Below are 19,416 nucleotides of genomic sequence, written 5' to 3' on the forward strand. Positions count from 1 at the left end.
AACCCGATTGGCTCAATGTGTTTTGTCAAAGAACACAATGCAGTGGAGAGAAGAAAAACTACTTAATGGAACCCAAACACATTAAAGTTCAATGCTCATCAACTGGTTTAGGGAAGCAAATGTTCAACTAGCCAACCGACAAACATTTTGATCAACCAATGAACATACTTTATCATTGAAAGCACGGGTCAGGCAGGTTGGGCATGTTGTCGAATGATGATCAGCACTGGCTGCTTAACTGACAGGAAGAATACAATATGGATGACATAGAGCGTGATGTATTTTGGGTCATTGAAAAGGATCATTTGCTGGCCCATTTTTATCCAATGTATATTCGGGCTTTAACAGAAAAAAATGGCATGTGAGCAGCCATTATTAGGCACTCACATACAACTTAATAGGAATACAGACCAGATGTTTGTTGTTTCACTCCACTAGCTAGTACTATATTACAGGGTATTATGGATGTTATGTGAGCTTTATGGCTATTATCATTTGGGAATTATGGTAGTTATGCGGACCCTGTCTAGTATTATATATTGAACTAGATGGATAACAAATTCAGCAATGCTAACTCTGTATACACCTTATACCTGATGTTATTACATAAGCATTACAGTTGGTATGACACTTATCATATACTATATCTAACTCTCTTCATTAAATATGGCTTCTGTATAGCATTATTACATGTATGTCCTGTCTATGTAAGAACACTAATGAATGAGGCTGTAAACTTCTACATAGAAAAGCTTAAAGGGAATCTGTCAGCAGGTTTTTTCTACCACATCTGAAAGCAGCATAATGTAGGCAATGAGATCCTGAATCCAACGATGTATCACTTAGATTACTGGGTCTAGCTATTCTGACACAATCACAATTTTTTTATTTACCCATCTAGCAGAGCTAAGAGCTGTCCCGCCCACACCAAGCTCTCTATAGAGATTGTACACAGACAGTGAGGTGCCAATCAGAAGAGAGGGCATGTGCCGTGCGGGTGACTTTGTAGTCCAAGCAATTACAAGGGTCCTGCCGTTTAAACAAACATAGCAAAAAAACAACAGATCGGACCTTGACAAAACAGGCATTCCTGAATTCTATGTTTTAACCCTTGCAGCATGCTATCTTCAGCTTATATAGCAAAATCATGCTCAAAGATTCCCTTTTATAATTATTTTCCTATTCTCAGTGTGTTTGCATTCTTATGTTGAAGACAGTTAGTGATAAATGAGGACAAGTAAGTTCAATGGTGTGGCCTTTTTGGCACCATATGAGCGCCATAGTGGAATTTTATGGCTCCGACCAAGGGTGCATTAGAGGGACAAGATGGTAGAAGGTCTGCACAAGGTGGTAGAAGGTCTGCAAACCATGTCCTATGAAGACCGGCTAAAAGAACTAGGGATGTTTAGTTTGAAAAAGAGAAGACTGAGAGGAGACATAATAGCTGTCTACAAATATCTGAAAGTTAGTCATAGTGCAGAGGGAACTACCCTATTCTCATTAGCAAAAGGAAGTACAAGAAGCATGGGATGAAACTTAAAGGAAGGAGATTCAGATTAGACATTAGGAAAAACTTTCTGACAGAGAGGGCAGATTGAGAGTGGAACAGGCTACCACAGGAGGTGGTGAGCTCTCCATCAATGGAAATCATCACACAGAAACTGGATAAACATAAAGCTGGGATGAGTTAGGAAAACCTGCACTCGCATGGGGTTGGACCCAATGGCCCTTGAGGTCCCTTCCAACTCTATCATTCTATGATTCTAAGACATTTATATGGCACTGAATGCATTCATAACAATGTTGCCCATAGATCCATGCAGTCTAAAACTAGCCATGACCAAGTACACATATGAAGCGTAAGACAGTCCTAGAGCTAGACACTGAAAGGAATGAATTGAAATTTAGGAACATTTTTTTTCCACATACATAACATGCATATGGGTATAATATGAGGAAAACAAGCACAGATAAAGCATGCTTAGAAAGAGAATTCTTATTTTATTCCCTTTACTATATTATGCCATTCCCTCCACTAAACTTGTAATTCAGAGCTTTTACTCCAAATTCCACCCCGTGCCCATTTTTTCCCACCGCTCTTTACCCGCTTTGAAAGTTGTGTGTCCATCATAAAGTTGTGTACGTGTTTCTCAGCTTTGGTGAGCTCCAACTTTCTTGCAACAACTGCAACAACGAGAGCTGTGCATCCTGCACCCTTTGGAAGGAAAGTAGATGTTTATTGCAGAATAATGCACAACACTGAAGATTGGAGGATATATGTGATTTAGGAGGAAGACAGGTATAAAGAAACCAAGTAGGGTACACAGAAAGACAACAGGAGGTGAAGGAAGAGAGATCACTTCACATGAGGTTGTAGTCTTACCATAATGCCTGTCAGCAGACAGACTCCTTTGCCACAGTAAGTGTTGGGCACCATGTCTCCATAGCCAATTGATAGGAACGTTATTGAAATGAGCCACATGGCACCCAGGAAGTTACTGGTCACCTCCTGTTTGTCATGGTACCTATTGGGGAGAGCAGAATAAAAAGTGAAAAGCAATGAGAAAGTCTGGTATTGGAGGTGTCTTAGAATACAGGTCTTAACATGCAGAATTTTACATCAATATAGTTTTAGATTACGGGCAAGAAAAATAAATCATTGTTAACTTTATCCAGTGCCAGGTATAAAAAATCTCAAACACCGAAACCAGTAAGGTTTTTAAGACCAACTCTTCAAACTTTGTGTCTTTTAAGGTTAGGACCCAAGTGAACTAATAATTTATAGTATATAACATTGATAACGTTTTTCATTGACCAACGATTGTCAAGGATAAGTGTATAAAGATGAAGGTGATGATCATGTAGCTGAACATATAAGTATAGCAAATTTATTTTGGCATCATAATTTTTTTTTTTAACAAGAGGTTCATAGATATCCTTGGAAGGAAACCATTAACACCTAAAAATTCATTCTGAAAATATAGGGAAGGAATAAAGGAAATAAATCACAGGCTCTTGATCTGAATACATCAAAGGGCGTCTTACTGTGTATATATACGCAACATTTTTAAGATGCCGGCAAACTGGTCAAGTTGTTTAAGGCAAAGACTCATCAGGAAAATGCAAACGGTCTTTTTTCACAAGAATTTTTCTCGAGGTTATTTCTTGTAGCCACTTCATGGCTTTTGGAGCCTGAAGTAGTTCAATGAAGCTCCAGACAACTGAACATATGCACTGCAAGTCCTTTGGACATTGGTGTGTATTATGTTCATTTGTAGCATTTAAGCTTCTTCAGGGAGGTCCAAGACAGAATCCGCCTGAAAAAGACGTCATATACACATACCTTTAGAGGAAAACATCTTATTTACTCCTCATTTACTTCTGGAAGATCATCTACTATTTGACAACTGCCAACTGCAGAACTGCACAACATCCCTAATAAGTTTCTAAGAACCTTCATCAAGTAACCTACATATACAGTCTTGGCTGAAAGTGTGGGCGCCCTTGAAATTTTTCTAAAAAAATACGTATTTCCCCCAGAAAATTACTGCAGTTACACGTTTTGTCATACACATATTTATTTTCTTTGTGTGTTTAGGAACAACACACATAAAAAGAGGCAAATTGGATATAATTCCATACAATACCTCAAAAATGGGCCGGTCAAAATTGTTGCCACCTTTCAAAACTTGTGGGTTAACAACTTTGTTTCAGGCATGTGGGGCATGTTCAAACTCCCCTGTAGCACGTAACATACTGTATGTGGGCAATATAAAAATCACACCTGATACCAAAATATAAGGTGAGAAGTTGACTCAATTTTTGTATTTTGTGTCTGTGTGTGCCACACTTAGCATTGAGAACAGAAAAAGAAGATGAGAACCAAAATTATTGAAAAATATCAACAATCTCAAGGACACAAGTCCAGCTTTAGAGATCTACATGTTCTTTTGTCCACCGTGCACAACATAATCAAGACGTTTACAAACTATGGCAGTATAGCTAGTTTTCCTGGACGTGGACTGCAGAGGAAAACTGATGAAAGGTTGCAATGCAGGATAGTCTGGATGGTGGATAAGCAGCTCCAATCAAGTTCCAATTAAATGTAAGTTGTCCTACAGGCTCAGGGTGCATCAGTGTCAGCACAAACTATCCATCAACATTTGAACGACATGAAACGCTGTGGCAAGAAATTCAGGAGGACTCCACTGTTGACACAGGGACAAAAAAAAGCTGCAGTTTGCCAAAATCCTTCTGGGAAAGCATCTTGTTGAAAGATGAGGACAAGATAGAGCTTTTTTTTGTAAACTACATTATTCTACTGTTTACGGTAACAAAATGAGGCCTCTGGCACTGGGTGCCTTGACTGTGTGCAAGGTATCATGAACTCTGAAGCTTACCAAAGGATTTTTTGAGTCGCAAAGTTGTGCCCAGTGTAAGAAAGCTGGGCTTGCATCCTTGGTCATGGATGTTCCTGAAGAACAATGACCCCAAACATATTTCAAGAACAACCCAGACATTGCTGAAAACGCTAGAGCATTCTGAAGTGTCCAACAATAAGTCTGGGTCTAAATCCCACTGAACACTCACGGAGAGATCGTAAAATTGCTGTTGGGAGAAGGCGCCCTTCAAATATGAGAGACCTGGAGCACTATGCAAAAGAAAAGTGGTTCAAAATTCCAGATAGGAGGTGTAAGAAGTCTTTTGATAGTTATAAGAAGTGATTGATTGCAGTTATTTATTTCAAAGAGTGTGCAACCAAATATTAAGTTAAGGGTGCCAACAGTTTTCTCCGGACCATTTTTGGAGCTTTCTTTGAAACAATGTCCAATTTTCCTTTTTTTTTGTTTTTCTTTGTGTATTGTTCCAGTATACACAAAAAAACCCCGAAAAACCTGTATAAGAAAACATGAGTAACTGAAGTAATTTTCTGGGGGAAATATTTTATTTTTTTGAACAATTTCAAGGGTGCCAACAATTTTGGCCATGGCTGTAGCTCTTGCTACAACTGATGTCAAAGTGCGTGAGTCTACCTATGTTAGAAGCTGCACAAATTAGATGTATATGGGAAGTGTGCCCAGAGAAAGCTTTTGCTGTCCAGTAGAGATGAACAAACCTGAGGTTTGGCTTCCAAGCCAAACACCAACTAAAAAAACATGGCTCGGGGTTCGGAGTTCGGGTGCTTTACGTGTGAACTTAACTTGCACAAGCATGACTGTGCTTGGGTACACTCAGTGCTCAGCCCTGCGCGAGCCGCTTGCAGTGTTTGATCGGCTTGCACTGGGGGTAACAACAGTATGATCGGCTGTAGTGTGCAACCAAAAATAAAAGTTTGAAAATCCCTGCTCAACCTTCCCTGGAAGTGATCTGCTTATGGCTGACTGTATGTGGGCGGAGTCTCAAAATGAGACTCAGTGTTTCCAAATCTCATTGCGCAAGGTTCAGACACTATAGGCTTGGTTTGTTTGCTCCTAGCGAACCGAACCTTCAAAGGATCGCTCATGTTTACTGTCCAGAAAGGATGTCAAGTCAAAAATTGTGTTTGCATGAACATCTAGGCTACTGAGTATCTATCCTACTGGACTCTGCCAGAGGAAGAAAAGATAGACTAACGTAGGTGCAGATCTTTATTTCAGATTGACCTCATGTCAAATTTTACCATTTTACAGTACCAGCAAATATTTACTTTTCAACGTAATCTCATCCATATGCTAAATTTAATTTTTATACTTTTTCTAAATCCACAGAATGCCAATTTCTGTTGTGGAGATTTTACTTATTCAATTCATTGGCGATCCACGGCCTACACAACTGGCCTGGCATTGTACTGTACTGTTTTTAGTGTACAAATATTTGATGCAGAATTGCTGCAGATTTCAGTTTAGAAACTGGGCATAAAATCTGCAAATAATAGGCAACGTGTAAGCACAGCCTGAAGCATAATACCAATTGTAATGCATTTAAAGCATGACAGTGACCCTAAACATACCAGTAAATCACCAATGAATTATACAAAAAAGCAATGCTTCTTTGGTGGCAAAATAAAGGCACAGATTTATTTTTTTCCGTGAAAAAAATGACAGCACTCTAACCATGTTTTTCAATGGTAAGGCTAAATGCGCACGCTGCAGTTTAAACTACACCCAAACTGCAACCAAAACTGCACCTCATCACAGAGAGCCAGCAAATGTAATAAAAAACACGCTAGTAATGTAGGTGCGTTTATGTCGCATTTTTGCAAATGCGTTTTTTTAAGGAGAAAGAAAATATGATAGGACAGGATAATTTGTAGATAGATAAAATAGATAAAAATAGATAGAAAGAATAGATAGATGGAACATATAAAATAGATAGAAAGAAAGAGCATATAGAATAGATAATAAGAGAGATCAGATAGAATAGATAGAAATAACAGAATAGCTCTATAGAGGGATAGCTAGCTTGGCTAGCTGGTTTTTTTTTTATTTTTGGGGGGTAAAAAATTGACGTATTGTCCCCCCGTTTTTCATATCCAGCACAGTAATACCAGCAGCTGCAGACTGTGATCCTCAGCTTTAAACTTTATTTCATGATTATCATCAAAAGATACCCAGAGTGTATACATGCAAAAAAAACAATTCAATAGGCTTTTTTGGATAAAACCCAAAACTTTATTAAGCAATCAAAGTATATAAATATTAAAATAAACAGGGAGACACACCTTGTTGATACATATAGATATCCTAGATGGGCTTAGCGCATGTGTGGTCCAAATGCCGCTCGTGCTTTCTGGATGTGTACCTTTTGGGATCTATGTGCGTTTCTGCATGAATTCCGGCGCGCGCATCCGGCAAGCACATTGTAATGAGACAGGCTGATGCTATTCTATGCGCTAATACAAAGCCCATCTGGATTTTAATGCACTCATTGGTCGATAGTTCTAATGGCTGAATTTGATTGGTTGCACGGGCATATATCAGCTGCAGTGTTCCCCCTCCTTGACACACGCCTCTTTTTGAAGAAGCTAGTGCGAAACGTGCGTCAAAGGTGGAAGGACGGGCTGCCCCGCACCTAGGTAATGATTTGATGTCAGATTTGCTCCTTTATTATTGTGTCTTTCTATTCACATGTGTCTATCTTTATGCGTTTGGGTAAATTTACCTATTGCTATAGGCATTTTACTAACACCGTGCAGTATTAGGTCTTTACATGCACCTGGGAATTTATAACATGGTTTACCTCCATTGATCAGGTGAATGTCGTAATATCAGCATTTGGGCATTTGCATTCCCTTTCACACATGGATGTGTTGAACGCTCAGACAGGTAGTGGTATATTTAATACTATCACAATCAGTATACCTGTGTCACATGTTTTGCTGGTCACAGACACTCCGGTTTGAGTGTGACAGCTATATCATGCATTTATAGGTGAAAACTTTGTTTTGTATATTGCGATCTGCGCTGTCTATGACTGTGTAACCAGCATACCTTTGCCATATGCTCTGTTGGTTATAGACACTCCTGTCTGAGCGTGATAGAGGTATCATGTATTTATGGGTGAAAGGGTTGCCTAATACATTGCGATTTGCGTTTTTTTGATGATGCCTTATCTATAAATGGCCGACAACCTGGGTGTGTGTTACAGCTGTAGTATATTATATATTTGTTAAATATGTTTCATGTTGATGGCAATATATGGTCTTATGACGACAGCAATGCTGTTCTTTATAGATGAAAGCTCTTTTTACACCTTATGTATACTATAGATAAAACGTAATACAATCGCTTGCATTGTCCAATTATAAGATCTCTATGTGCATATTGGTGCATTCAAATATGGACAGCTGGTGATACACATCCATGTTGTGGACTATACTTGCTTATAATTAGAATCGGCTTGTATTACCTAACCTTGTGATCATTGTGTGCACATATTTGGAACGCACTGGCGGCAATGCACATATATTGATATTGGCTTACTATACCTGCAGATTACTAATGAAAGGTTGCGCTGCCGCCTATGCTGTTCATTTTTTGACAATCTTGGCAATGGCAGTGATACTGTCGTGATATTACTTGACACATGTATGGATATGAAAACCCTGATATTTGTGCTTTTTCTGACCTTAATACCTATGTGTGTCTATGTTAGAGGCATATTTTCCGTCCTTCAACAAGGTGTGTCTGCCTGTTTATTTTAATATTTATATACTTTGATTGCTTAATAAAGTTTTGGGTTTTATCCAAAAAAGCCTATTGAATTGTTTATTTTGCATTTATACACTCTGGGTATCTTTTGATGATAATCATGAGATAAAGTTTAAAGTTGTCTAACTGGAGTGATGCTCCTTGATTCTAAGTTGGGACAAATTTGTTTATTAACTGTGATCCTCAGCTGCCTGCTGACCTTGGCTAGTTATGAAACATAAAAGGGATCCAAAGCTTTTTTTTTATTTGTTTTACTTATTTTTTTTAAAAAAAAATGACGTGGGGTCTCCCCAATTTTTCTGAAACCAGCCAAAGTACAGTAGACAACTGATCGTGTGGTTCACTTCAGTCGCAGCCTGAACCTCACAGAGGGCAGTCATGTTCTATGGCTCTCGCTGTGATTGTCAGATGTAGCATTGCTGGAAGCATTGTGGAACCTCTTGTGGATTATGTTGGCCCTGGAGAGGTGTTTGGGGGGTTAATAAAGGGGTGAATGAGGGTGCTTTTTTGTCTTTTATTACAGATAAAGGATTTTTGGGTGTTTGTGTTTATTTACTTTCACTTACAGATTAGTGATGGGGGTGTCTCATAGATGCCTGCCATTACTAATCTAGGACTTAGTGGCAGGTATGGGCTGCTATTAACTCCTTATTACCCCGATTGCCATCGCACCAGGGCAATTGGGAGAATCCAAGTAAAGTGCTGGGACTGTCGCATCTAATGGATGCGGTAATTCTGGATGGCTGCAGGCTTATAATTTTAGGCTGGGGACAGCCTAATAACCATAATACCAGCCCCCAGCTGTGGGGGGGGGTTCTTTGCTGGGTTTCAAAATTGGGGAAACTGCAAGTCAGTTTCTTAAAATTATTTATTTATATTACTGTACGATATAGACCCGGCCACCGAAGTCTGTGATTGGTTGCAGTAAGAAGGCTGTCACACAGCAAGGGGGTGCATCTGGCTGCAACCAATCATAGACGCTGGTGGGCGGGGGAAGCAATGAATATATATGAGCCTAGTGAGCAACCCCAAAAGAAGAATGAGAGGCCGTGGGAGCAGTGAGACAGCCGCAACTGTGATCGGTGAGTATGAAGCGCTTGCTTCTACCCCCTTTGCACCAAATTCCGGTCTCAATAGATTATATGATGACCGGCGTCCAGCCAGAAACTGGGGATCAATCCCCACTGACCCCAAGTTGGCAGGGGATTCATCTGTGATTCCTCCCATCACTAGTGAGAAACACAAGGGCAAAACGCAAAAAGAATGAACATGCTGCATTTATTTTGTCAGAAGTTTGTGACAAAAAACTTCAACGTGCGCACAGCAAATCTGATTTCTCATAGACTTTGCTGGGAAGTCAAAAGTAAGAACTTTCTCACAACAAAACTGCACTAAAAAGCATGACAAAAACGTGAAAAAAAATGCAGCGTGCACATATACCCTAATAAAGTAAAAGATTGTTGGTAATTATAATGAATTATAATGAATATGCTGGAGCGGAGCTATATCATGCCTACTTTTACACAGAAAGCAATGACAGATACGTTGAAATTTTTTGTTTTTACTCCTGACTATTTGCTATGGCTTTTTTTACTCAACTATATAACATTCATCTTAATATACTACTTTAATAACTAGTTATATTTCACAGAAAAACTTTGCACTTGTCTCTCTCTCTCTATATATATTTTATATATATATATATATATATATATATATATATGTATATGTTATTGGATTAAAATTTTGGGCACAACTGCAACTACTTCGGGTGATTTTATTAGAAGGTGCACATTTGTTGATTCAGACTGAATGCCACAAAACCACAAAGAAACATATAAGGCAAGCAGTAAAGAAACACATGTGAAATGAGCCAAAATATCGGTTAAGCCTTGAACCCACCTTTTTGATGACAGCTTAACACAACCTTGACATTCTCTCAAGCAGCTTCATCAAGTAGTCACCTGGAAAGGCTTCTAATGAACAGTAATGCCATCATGTTATCAAGTGTTCACTTGTATTATCACTGGTCATCAGAAAGTGTTTGTGACCATCTATTGTGTTTTGTAGAGATAGTGTTGGTACACAGTTCTATAGAGTGCTGAGCTCTATTCCACATCTGTTCTAAGCCATGGCAAGAACTATTTGTTAGTAAAAAGAAATGACAGACAATCATTACTTTAGGGCATGAAGGTCAGTCAATCCTCAAGTGCAGTCAGTCACTCACCATGATGAAACTGCCTGTCATGAGGAACACCGAAGGAAAGGAAGAGCAAGAATTACATCTGCTGCAGAGGATAAGTTCATCAGTTACCAGCCTCAGAAAGAGCAAACTGACAACACCTCACATAACAGGCATCAAAATGAAAAATGATGACCAGGCATCAACTAATATACACATTACAACATCAACTGTCCAGGACTTTATAATTGAATTGCTGCACAGAAGATGTGTTTGGGACAAGAAACACAAGGCCAAGTCATTAGATCAGTGGAAATCTATACTGTCATCTGATGTAGAGATAAGCCGACCCATTGAAATTCAGTTTGACGGGTTCAGCCGGACTTTAAAGTTTGGTTCTGGACCCGGACTTGACCTGAACCACAATGGAAGTCACTTGGCAGTTTGGGTCTCTGCCCACACACAGCCAGCATAAACAGAACAATTCGGGGGAGGGTGGGCGAGCTTTTTCCATTTTTTTTTAAACCTGAAGCGTCTTTTCTAAATGTTTTTTGGACATTTCCTTAGCGCTTTTTCAACATTGTTTTCGACTAGCAATTTTTTAATGAGCATTATTTTAGTGTTTTTAGGGTTCTTTTTTCTGGCATTTTCTTTGATGTTTTTTTTCTATATATCAATTAAACAATGAAAAACAAGCATTTTCGGAAGCAAACACACTGACAAAATGCTGAGAAAGATCCTGGGGTGTCTTCAGGGCATCTTTTTAGCCTTCCCATCAACTTCAATTCTAAAGTACTGAGCGCACTCCTAACGGAAAATACCAGACTAATGCACATTACTTCTTTTCAATCTTTGGTGTCTTTTGAAAGCCTGGAGCGTTTAAAAGAAGCTAAAAAAAAAAAGAACAGTTATTTTTACATAGAAATTGATAGGTTCATTCTTTGGGGCATTTTGTCAGGGTTTTTTCATGAGTTTTCAGAGCAGAATATGACGGAAAAACACACTTGTTTCACATGTGTTTCATTACTCCTTGTTTCCATGTGTTCCTTCTTGATTTTGCTGCCTTTGCTCATAATTCTATATTGAAAACACTTCCTGTTATCATTCTTAAGCGTATCTAACTAGTAATATACATTTGGTATACTGTCTCTTATTGAGCTATATCCATTAAAATCATGTGCAAAAAAGTGATTATTGGGATTATTCCCTATCAAAATGTTTGGCCTTGGATGTAGTCTGTTAAAACCATACAGTACTCACCTTCCCAGATCCAGCGCTTAGTTTCCGCTACGGCTTCCGGTGTCTGGCATTGGTGGAGTTGATGTCACATATACAAAACAGCAGCCAATCAGTGAGTTTGGCGGCTTTCATGGGGGCGTTCTGTTGGCTGGTGCGTTGTCGATGCCTTAGGACCAGGGGAAGGTATGTACATTGCAGCGTGTTATGTCTTCATAAGCTGCAGCCAGGCCTGAACATCATCAGAAAGGGAACAACCTTTTAAATATACAATTCTCATGTGTTCAATATTTTTTAATCCCCTTGAGGACTATAATTTAAGAGAACAATTCTTGTTACGTGCTGTAAATGAATATGATCAACGACTTTTCAGCTTTTTAAAGAAATTAAAGAAATTTAGGATTAGTACACTTTGGTCCTAAAGCAGGCACATTTCCTATAGGTAACACTTTTATTATCAATCAACAATATATAAAAAATGCATAAAAACTGACATGCGCCTCTACCAATCAAAATGCAGAACAAAAATGCAATATATTTCAAATCCTTCTCACATTGGACTGAACCTTTAAACTTGACCATGCTATCTGCATGCTTTTTATAAACAAACTCTCCCAGTAACATCTTTGGCATGAGCCATGAGCAAAATGGGCAAAGGTACATTTACTCTACCCCTCACATGCATGCCGCAGGCATGTGGCATGTAAGGGACATGCTTAAGCACATGGATGGTAGGCTAAACTGCATGCTGTAACCATCCAGGAACTTTCTTCCTTGCAAAAAGTTCCCTTATCCCTCAAAATGAGTCCATGTAACATGAAACCAGTTGCTGTTAGCTGAGCTATTTGAGACCTTAAACATGTTCCCACTAACGAAATATGGAATCCTGTTATTTAGGAGGGTAAACAATGGGTATTTTTATTCTGATATCAGAGTGGCAGGGTCTGCTGATCAAGGCAAAAGATGGTTGATGGGAGCAATGTAGTTTTTAATCATACTTCAAAAACATATCATTTGGGGCTAATTCACATAACATATAGCTGCCATATTTTCTCATCTGTATCATGTCTACAGGTGCCAGTCCAAGTGAGAGACTCATGACCCAAACTAACAGCTTCATATAGGGTAAGGCCTCTTTCACACATCAGTTTTTTGCCATCAGGCGCAATCCGGCAAACTAGGAAAAAAAACGGATCCGGTGCCTGATCCGTTTTTTCTTCTTATAGGCTTGCGCTAGCGCCAAATTGCGATGCATGGCCTCATGTTTCATCCGTCATACAACGAATCTGGCAAAAATTGTCTGTGCGGCCGCCGGAAGAAACGTCCAAAGGAACATTTTTTTGGGAGCGGCGAATAAACGAAAGACGATGGATCCAGTACCATCCGTCTTGTTTTACAATGGAAGCCTATGGACACCGGATCCGTCGTCATCCGTCAAATGACGGAATCAGGTGATGGATCCGTTTTTTGGTTTTGGGCATACGCAGACGTTGTGTAAATTCACTTCTGGTCACAAAAAAGTTGAGACGGATCCATTTTTTTACCGGATCAGTCGCATCAGTTTTGCCACAATCTGTGACAGATCGGTCGCATCAGGCACAAACCGGATTGTGCCTGATGGCAAAAAAAACGATGTGTGAAAGAGGCCTTATAAGGCTGTCAGGTCACTAGATCTACACTTGGGCTGGGACTTGTGGGCATACGCAAGGTCACTATAGGGTAGTGTGAAGTAGCCCTAAGTTAACCATTTTCCTAAGTAGATGATTGGGTTTTTTTTAACGTTTATGATAAAAGTGGGGAAATGTGGTTATTTCTTTTAAAAGATCCTAGAATTCAACTTAGAGTCCTGTTTTTATTCTCAGTAAAGAATTATACCTGTTAATATACATATAATCTTATTACATCAGTTTGTTTAAATGTACCATATTAGCTTTATCATATATATTTGGTTTGGGTTTTTTCCCCCCATTATTCTTTGTTCTACTTCCTGTGTCCTTATTGAACTGACCCTGAAGGCCAATGTTAAGAAATAAATAACTGTTTATCCTCATTTTACCAAAGCACTTACCCTGATTTCCTTTTTTGTTAAAATGTAAACCACTTCTCTTTCTTGTTCTTAATCATTATTGATTATATAGCCAATCAATGTGAAATCTACCCCGTTGCTCACTCTTCACCTTGTATCATGTTACCCCCTTTTATTATTTACTCTAATCAGAGTACAAGAAAATCTGTTACCTTGAAAACAAAACTTTTTTTAACAAATTCTTGTGCAATGCAACATTGAGAGAAGCAGAAGAGAAAGCGGTCGGCATGTGGCCACAAATTTGCAAATCGCATATTATCAGCCAAGTGACGACCGATGGAACAGTGAAAAAAGTGGAACCCTAACACACTGTTAATATTCTTTATATTAGACTCCCTTTCTAATTTTATACCAGCACTTTAAATCTCATTTAAGGATGAATTCACAAACGACAGATTTTATCATAGATATTTCTGTGACTGCCCTATTCATCTGAATCAGAAACCAACCTCATTCAGATGAATACAACTGATCTTCAGTCACACAAACTTCTGCAAAATACTATGTCATGTGTGAATCCAACCTTTGCTTAGATACTTAAATGAGGAAATTGGGCAGAGCTTCATTGAAGGTAAGACCAAATGGAATGGTTGTGCTGCAGTCATTAGTCAATGTTTAATGAATAAGAAATGGGGAAGCTGTTTCCCATGCAAAATCAAGTGAATTTGCAAATTGAAAATGTCAGCAGTTCCTGGCCACTATGGTTTTAAGGCACATTTAAATATTTGTACCATTGGTACCATTTCACCTTACCCTGAGACTTTGTGGACTGCTACTGATTAAAATGAATGACTGGGCCCGCCAATAACTGCATGATATTTTTCACAATTGCGCGGCCGTTGGAAGCTATGGGTGGGCATAGTTTGGCCACATGGCAAGCTTCTGCTTGTAACTAAATCCTTATACTGTATCCATCTCTAGTAAGTTGAGTACATAATATTGTCCTGGTGTAGATAGGATGTAATTCTGATTTTATCTGAGTGCCTCATTAAAGAGAACTATGGACATGTATCAAGGCTCCTTTCTTACAAACAACTATGCTTTATTCTGACACTGGAATTTCAAAGAAAACATATTTTGTGGGGAGACCTATCACATCTGCTTCTTTCCTTTTTATGCTGGTGGGATCATTCTACTCATGCCAGCTATAGTTTTTTCGATCTATCTCTTATGAAAATTGTGCTTCAGTTGTGCCTATCGCTTGGTGTGGTTGTGGAGTTTACCCCTGTTGTTCTGTACTTCCTTCCTGCTCTTGTTTTTCAGCTGAATTACCTATTGTCTTTACCTTTGTGTGCGTGTTGTGTGACAGAGTTTTGGTTTTTCCCTTGTCTGTCATTATCTTTGGGTTTCAACACACTCCTGTCCTGTCCCTCCCTGGGGGAGGGGGAATCAGACTAGGACTGGTAAGAAGGAAGGCCAGGAAGAAGACTCAGGCCTCTCCACCATCAGGAGTATCTCTGAGCTTAGGGATAGCATAGGGTCCCCAAGCTTGAAAGACCGCTTAGGAGCCACAGTTCCACGTTATCCCAAAGTCATCCTTACAGGACAAGCCAGAGAAAACCACAAAGCAATTGCCCTATATTAGACCAAAATACCTTTCACACATAAATCTTTGCTTTTATATCTGAAAAAAAATAAAAAAATTGTTTAAAAGAACAGAGAGTCCTCAGTGGTTGATACCTTTTAATGGCTAACTGAAAAGATGGTAATAATTGCAAGCTTTCGAGACTACTCAGGTCTCTTCATCAGGCATGGTATAACACAAAATCTGAAGAGTCACGTATTTATACTCTTCAGATTTTGTGTTATACCATGCCTGATGAAGAGACCTGAGTAGTCTCGAAAGCTTGCAATTATTACCATCTTTTCAGTTAGCCATTAAAAGGTATCAACCACTGAGGACTCTCTGTTCTTTTAAACAATTTTTTTATCTCTACTGGCTAACACGGTACAAAGATATATTTTACTTGTTGAAAAAAAATAGCAATTTTTGTTCTCTTTGACATCTGTTTTTCTATTTTTAAAAAGAAAACAAAAAAACCTGAAATAACTATATGCTTTGCATTATCACAGCAATGAATCCTCTATATATGGATGAAAAACAGATATTTTCTATCTCTCCTCCATTTTAAACAATTCTTTATAAACTTAAATTCTCATCCACGAAATTACATGAGAAAAGGATGTGTACTGAATTTACAGACAAACTTAGGAATCTGTTAAAAAATGGATGTGCTAAATGTTCTATTAATTACTATGGACCTTGTTCATCAAGGAGTTTTCTGCTGGTACCAAAACAAAATGAAATATTGCATAGGATTTTAGTCAGTAATGTCCTTCAGTCAGGGTAGTTAGGCTATGTGCCATAGATTCATTTTTGGTGAGTTTTTGATGCTGCGTCTTACAGTTCCAGTAAAGTGGATGGGATTTATAGAAATCCCATGCCCAATGAACTTCTTTTTTACTCAGGATAAATTTGCCTGTGGTGTACGTTTCAAATCCGCAATTTCTCTTGTAGGTACGCAGAGTTTTATGTGCAGATTTTCCCCACAGACTTGCATTAGATGTAAAAAAATTTAGGTAAATAACGTACATGCCTTCAAAGACGCATGTCATCCACACATAAGTTTAACAATTAAATTTTGTCAGAGCCAAATAGCAGGAAGTATCAAAAACAAATCAGCTTAACATATGACATACCAACAAGAGACAAAATATGCAGAATCAAAAATGCAATAAAAATGCATGTAAAAAATGCACACAAAAACACGTGAAAAAAACTGCAAGTAACCTAATTTACAGAATAGGTGTAGAAATTTTGCAACATAAAAAACTCATCAAAAGCTCATAGTGAGAACATAGTCTTACATTTTTACCGAAGGTGCACACCAGTTGTAAGATGTGCCTAATTCATTAAGGCCTTGTGCATACTTGAGTATTTGGTGAGATTTTTACCTCAGTATTTGTAGCCAAAACCAGGAGTGGAACAGTCAGAGGAAAAGTATAATAGAAACACGGGCGCCACGTCTGTATTTATTACCCACTCCTGGGTGGTTTGTGAGCGTTTTACCTCAGTATCTGTAAGGGAAAACCAGGAGTGGAGCAATCAGAGGAAAAGTATAATAGAAACACGGGCACCACTTCTGTATTTATTACCCACTCCTGGGTTTGTGAGCGTTTTACCTCAGTATCTGTGAGGGAAAACCAGGAGTGGAGCAATCAGAGGAAAAGTATAACAGAAACACGGGCACCACTTCTGTATTTATTACCCACTCCTGGTATGGTGAGTTTTTTACCTCAGTATTTGTAAGAGAAAACCAAGAGGGGGATAATCAGAGGAAAAGTATAATAGAAACACGGGCACCACGTCTGTATTTTACACCCATTCCTGGTTTTGAGATTTTTACCTCAGTATCTGTAAGGGAAAACCAGGAGTGGGACAGTTAGAGGAAAAGTATAATAGAAACACGGGCACCACTTCTGTATTATTAGCACTGCTAGTTTTGTGGGATTTTACCTCAGTATCTGTAAGCCAAAATCAGGAGTGGTACAATCAGAGGAAAAGTATAATAGAAACACAGGCACCACTTCTGTATTTTACACCCACTCCTGGTTTTGTGAGTTTTTACCTCAGTATCTGTAAGGAAAAACCAGGAGTAGGATAGACAGGAAAAGTATAATAGAAACACGGGCACCACTTCTGTATTTATTACCCACTCCTGGTTTTGGCTACAAATACTGAGGTAAAAACCTCACCAAAAACTCAACATGTGCACGTGGCCTAAGGGGAGTGTGCCACTACTGCAGCCATAACAAATACAGTCATGGCTAAAAGTGTTGGCACCCTTGAAATTGTTTCAGAAAATGAAGTATTTTTCCCACAAAATTATTGCTATTACACATTTTGTTATACACGTTTATTTCCTTTGGACATAATTTCACAAAAAAACCCCAAAAATGGGACGGACAAAATTGTTTTCCTCCCCAACTTAATATTTGGTATTACATCTTGACATATATAAAGTCAATCAATTGCTTCCTATAACCATCAAGAAGCTTCTTGCACCACTCAACTGGAATTTTGGACTACTCTCCTTTTGCAAACTGCTCTAGGTTTCTCATACTTTAAGGCTACCTTCTCCCAAAATCAATTTTAAAATCTATCCACAGGTGTTCAATGGGATTTAGATCCAGTCTCATTGAGTTCTCACAAAGCTTTGTTTCCATCAATTTCTGGGTGCTTATTGAAGTATGTTTGGGGTCCATGCAAACCCAGCTTTCTGACATTGGGTACTATATTGCGACCCAAAATCCTTTGGTAACCTTCAGATTTCATGATACCTTTCACACTGTCAAGGCATCAAGTGCCAGAGGTAGCAAAATAACCCCCAAACATCTTTGAACCGCCATCATTTTTGACTGTTGGTACTGTGTTCTTCTCTTTGTAGGTCTTTCTGTTTCTGGTAAACAGCAGAATGAGGTTCTTTACTAAAAAGCTCTGTCTTGGTCTCATTTGTCCACAATATGCTTTCACAGAAGGATTTTGGCTTACTCATGTACATTTTGGCAAAGACCAGTCTAGCTTTTTTATGTATCTGTGTCAGCGGTGGGGTTCTCCTGGGTCTCCTGCCATAGTGTGTCATTTCATTCAAATGTCGAAGGCTGACACTGATGCACCCTGAGCCTGCAGGGCAGTTTCAATTTGTTTGGAACTTGATTGGGGCTGCGTATTCACCATCAGGACTATCTTGTGTTGCAACCTTTCATCAATTTTTCTCTGCACTCCACGTCCAGTAAGATTAACTAAAATGCCATGGGTTCTTGATTATGTTGCACATTGTAAACAAAGAAACATGAAGATCTCTGGAGATGGACTTGTAATCTTGAGATTGTTGATATTTTTCAACAATTTTGGTTCTCAAGTCCTCAGACAGTTCTCTTCTCCTCTTTCTGTTCTCTATGCTCAGTGTGGCACACACAGACACATAATGCAAAGGCTGAGTCAACATCTCCTTTTTTTATCTGGTTTCAGGTGTGATTTTCATATTGCACACACCTATTATTTGCCACAGGTGAGTTTAAATGAGCATTACATGCTTAAAACAAATTTGGGAAAGTTGCCAACATTTTTGTCCAGCCCATCTTTGTGTCTTATGTGAAATTATGTCCAATTTCTCTTTTTTTCTCTGTTTTTTTATTGTGTTGTTTCAATACACACAAAGGAAATAAACATGTGCAAAACAAAACGTGAATTTCATTAATATTTTGGAAGAAATATTTAATTCCTGGAACAATTTCATGGGTACCAACACTTTTAGCCATGACTGAATGTTACAAAAAAATCAGATTCAGTTTTATTTTGCAACAAATTGCTAGTCTTGGTCGTTTTAGTGTAAGTGTAACAATGTGACCCCATTAACCTGTATAGTGTTGTCATGTAGCAGCATCACTGAGTGAACTTTGATCACACAATGGCTGTCATGGCCAAAGCCGCTGTGTAGCCGTGGCATTTAAAGAATTAAGTGCATCTTATTCCAAAAGTACCTTCAATAAGATTAGCATGCAGAACGCCAGACTTAATTAATCGGGGTCCTACAGGTCCATGTGATAACAGGTTTAAAAATGGACAGCACATGGATGAGAAAAACTAATGTGTGAATGTGCCCTTAGTTAATCAAGCACATACTGTCTGTTAATACACAGTGCTCGTGTCCGAATAGTTG

At 38.7% G+C, this 19,416-nt stretch overlaps 1 protein-coding gene across 1 annotated transcript in view; it reads right to left on the reverse strand.

The window, feature by feature from the left end:
- Positions 1-19,416, reverse strand: part of KCNN1 (potassium calcium-activated channel subfamily N member 1) — a 206,299-nt gene that overhangs the window by 37,777 nt on the left and 149,106 nt on the right. The window contains exons 5-6 of the mRNA XM_075314848.1: positions 2,384-2,525; positions 2,105-2,215 (exon numbers count right to left, since the gene is read on the reverse strand). Coding sequence (XP_075170963.1) covers positions 2,105-2,215; positions 2,384-2,525 — 253 coding nt within the window. The remainder of the gene's footprint in view (positions 1-2,104; positions 2,216-2,383; positions 2,526-19,416) is intronic.

The sequence above is a fragment of the Anomaloglossus baeobatrachus genome, chromosome 1 (assembly GCF_048569485.1).
Source record: "Anomaloglossus baeobatrachus isolate aAnoBae1 chromosome 1, aAnoBae1.hap1, whole genome shotgun sequence".
In the NCBI taxonomy this organism is placed as follows: Eukaryota; Metazoa; Chordata; class Amphibia; order Anura; family Aromobatidae; genus Anomaloglossus; species Anomaloglossus baeobatrachus.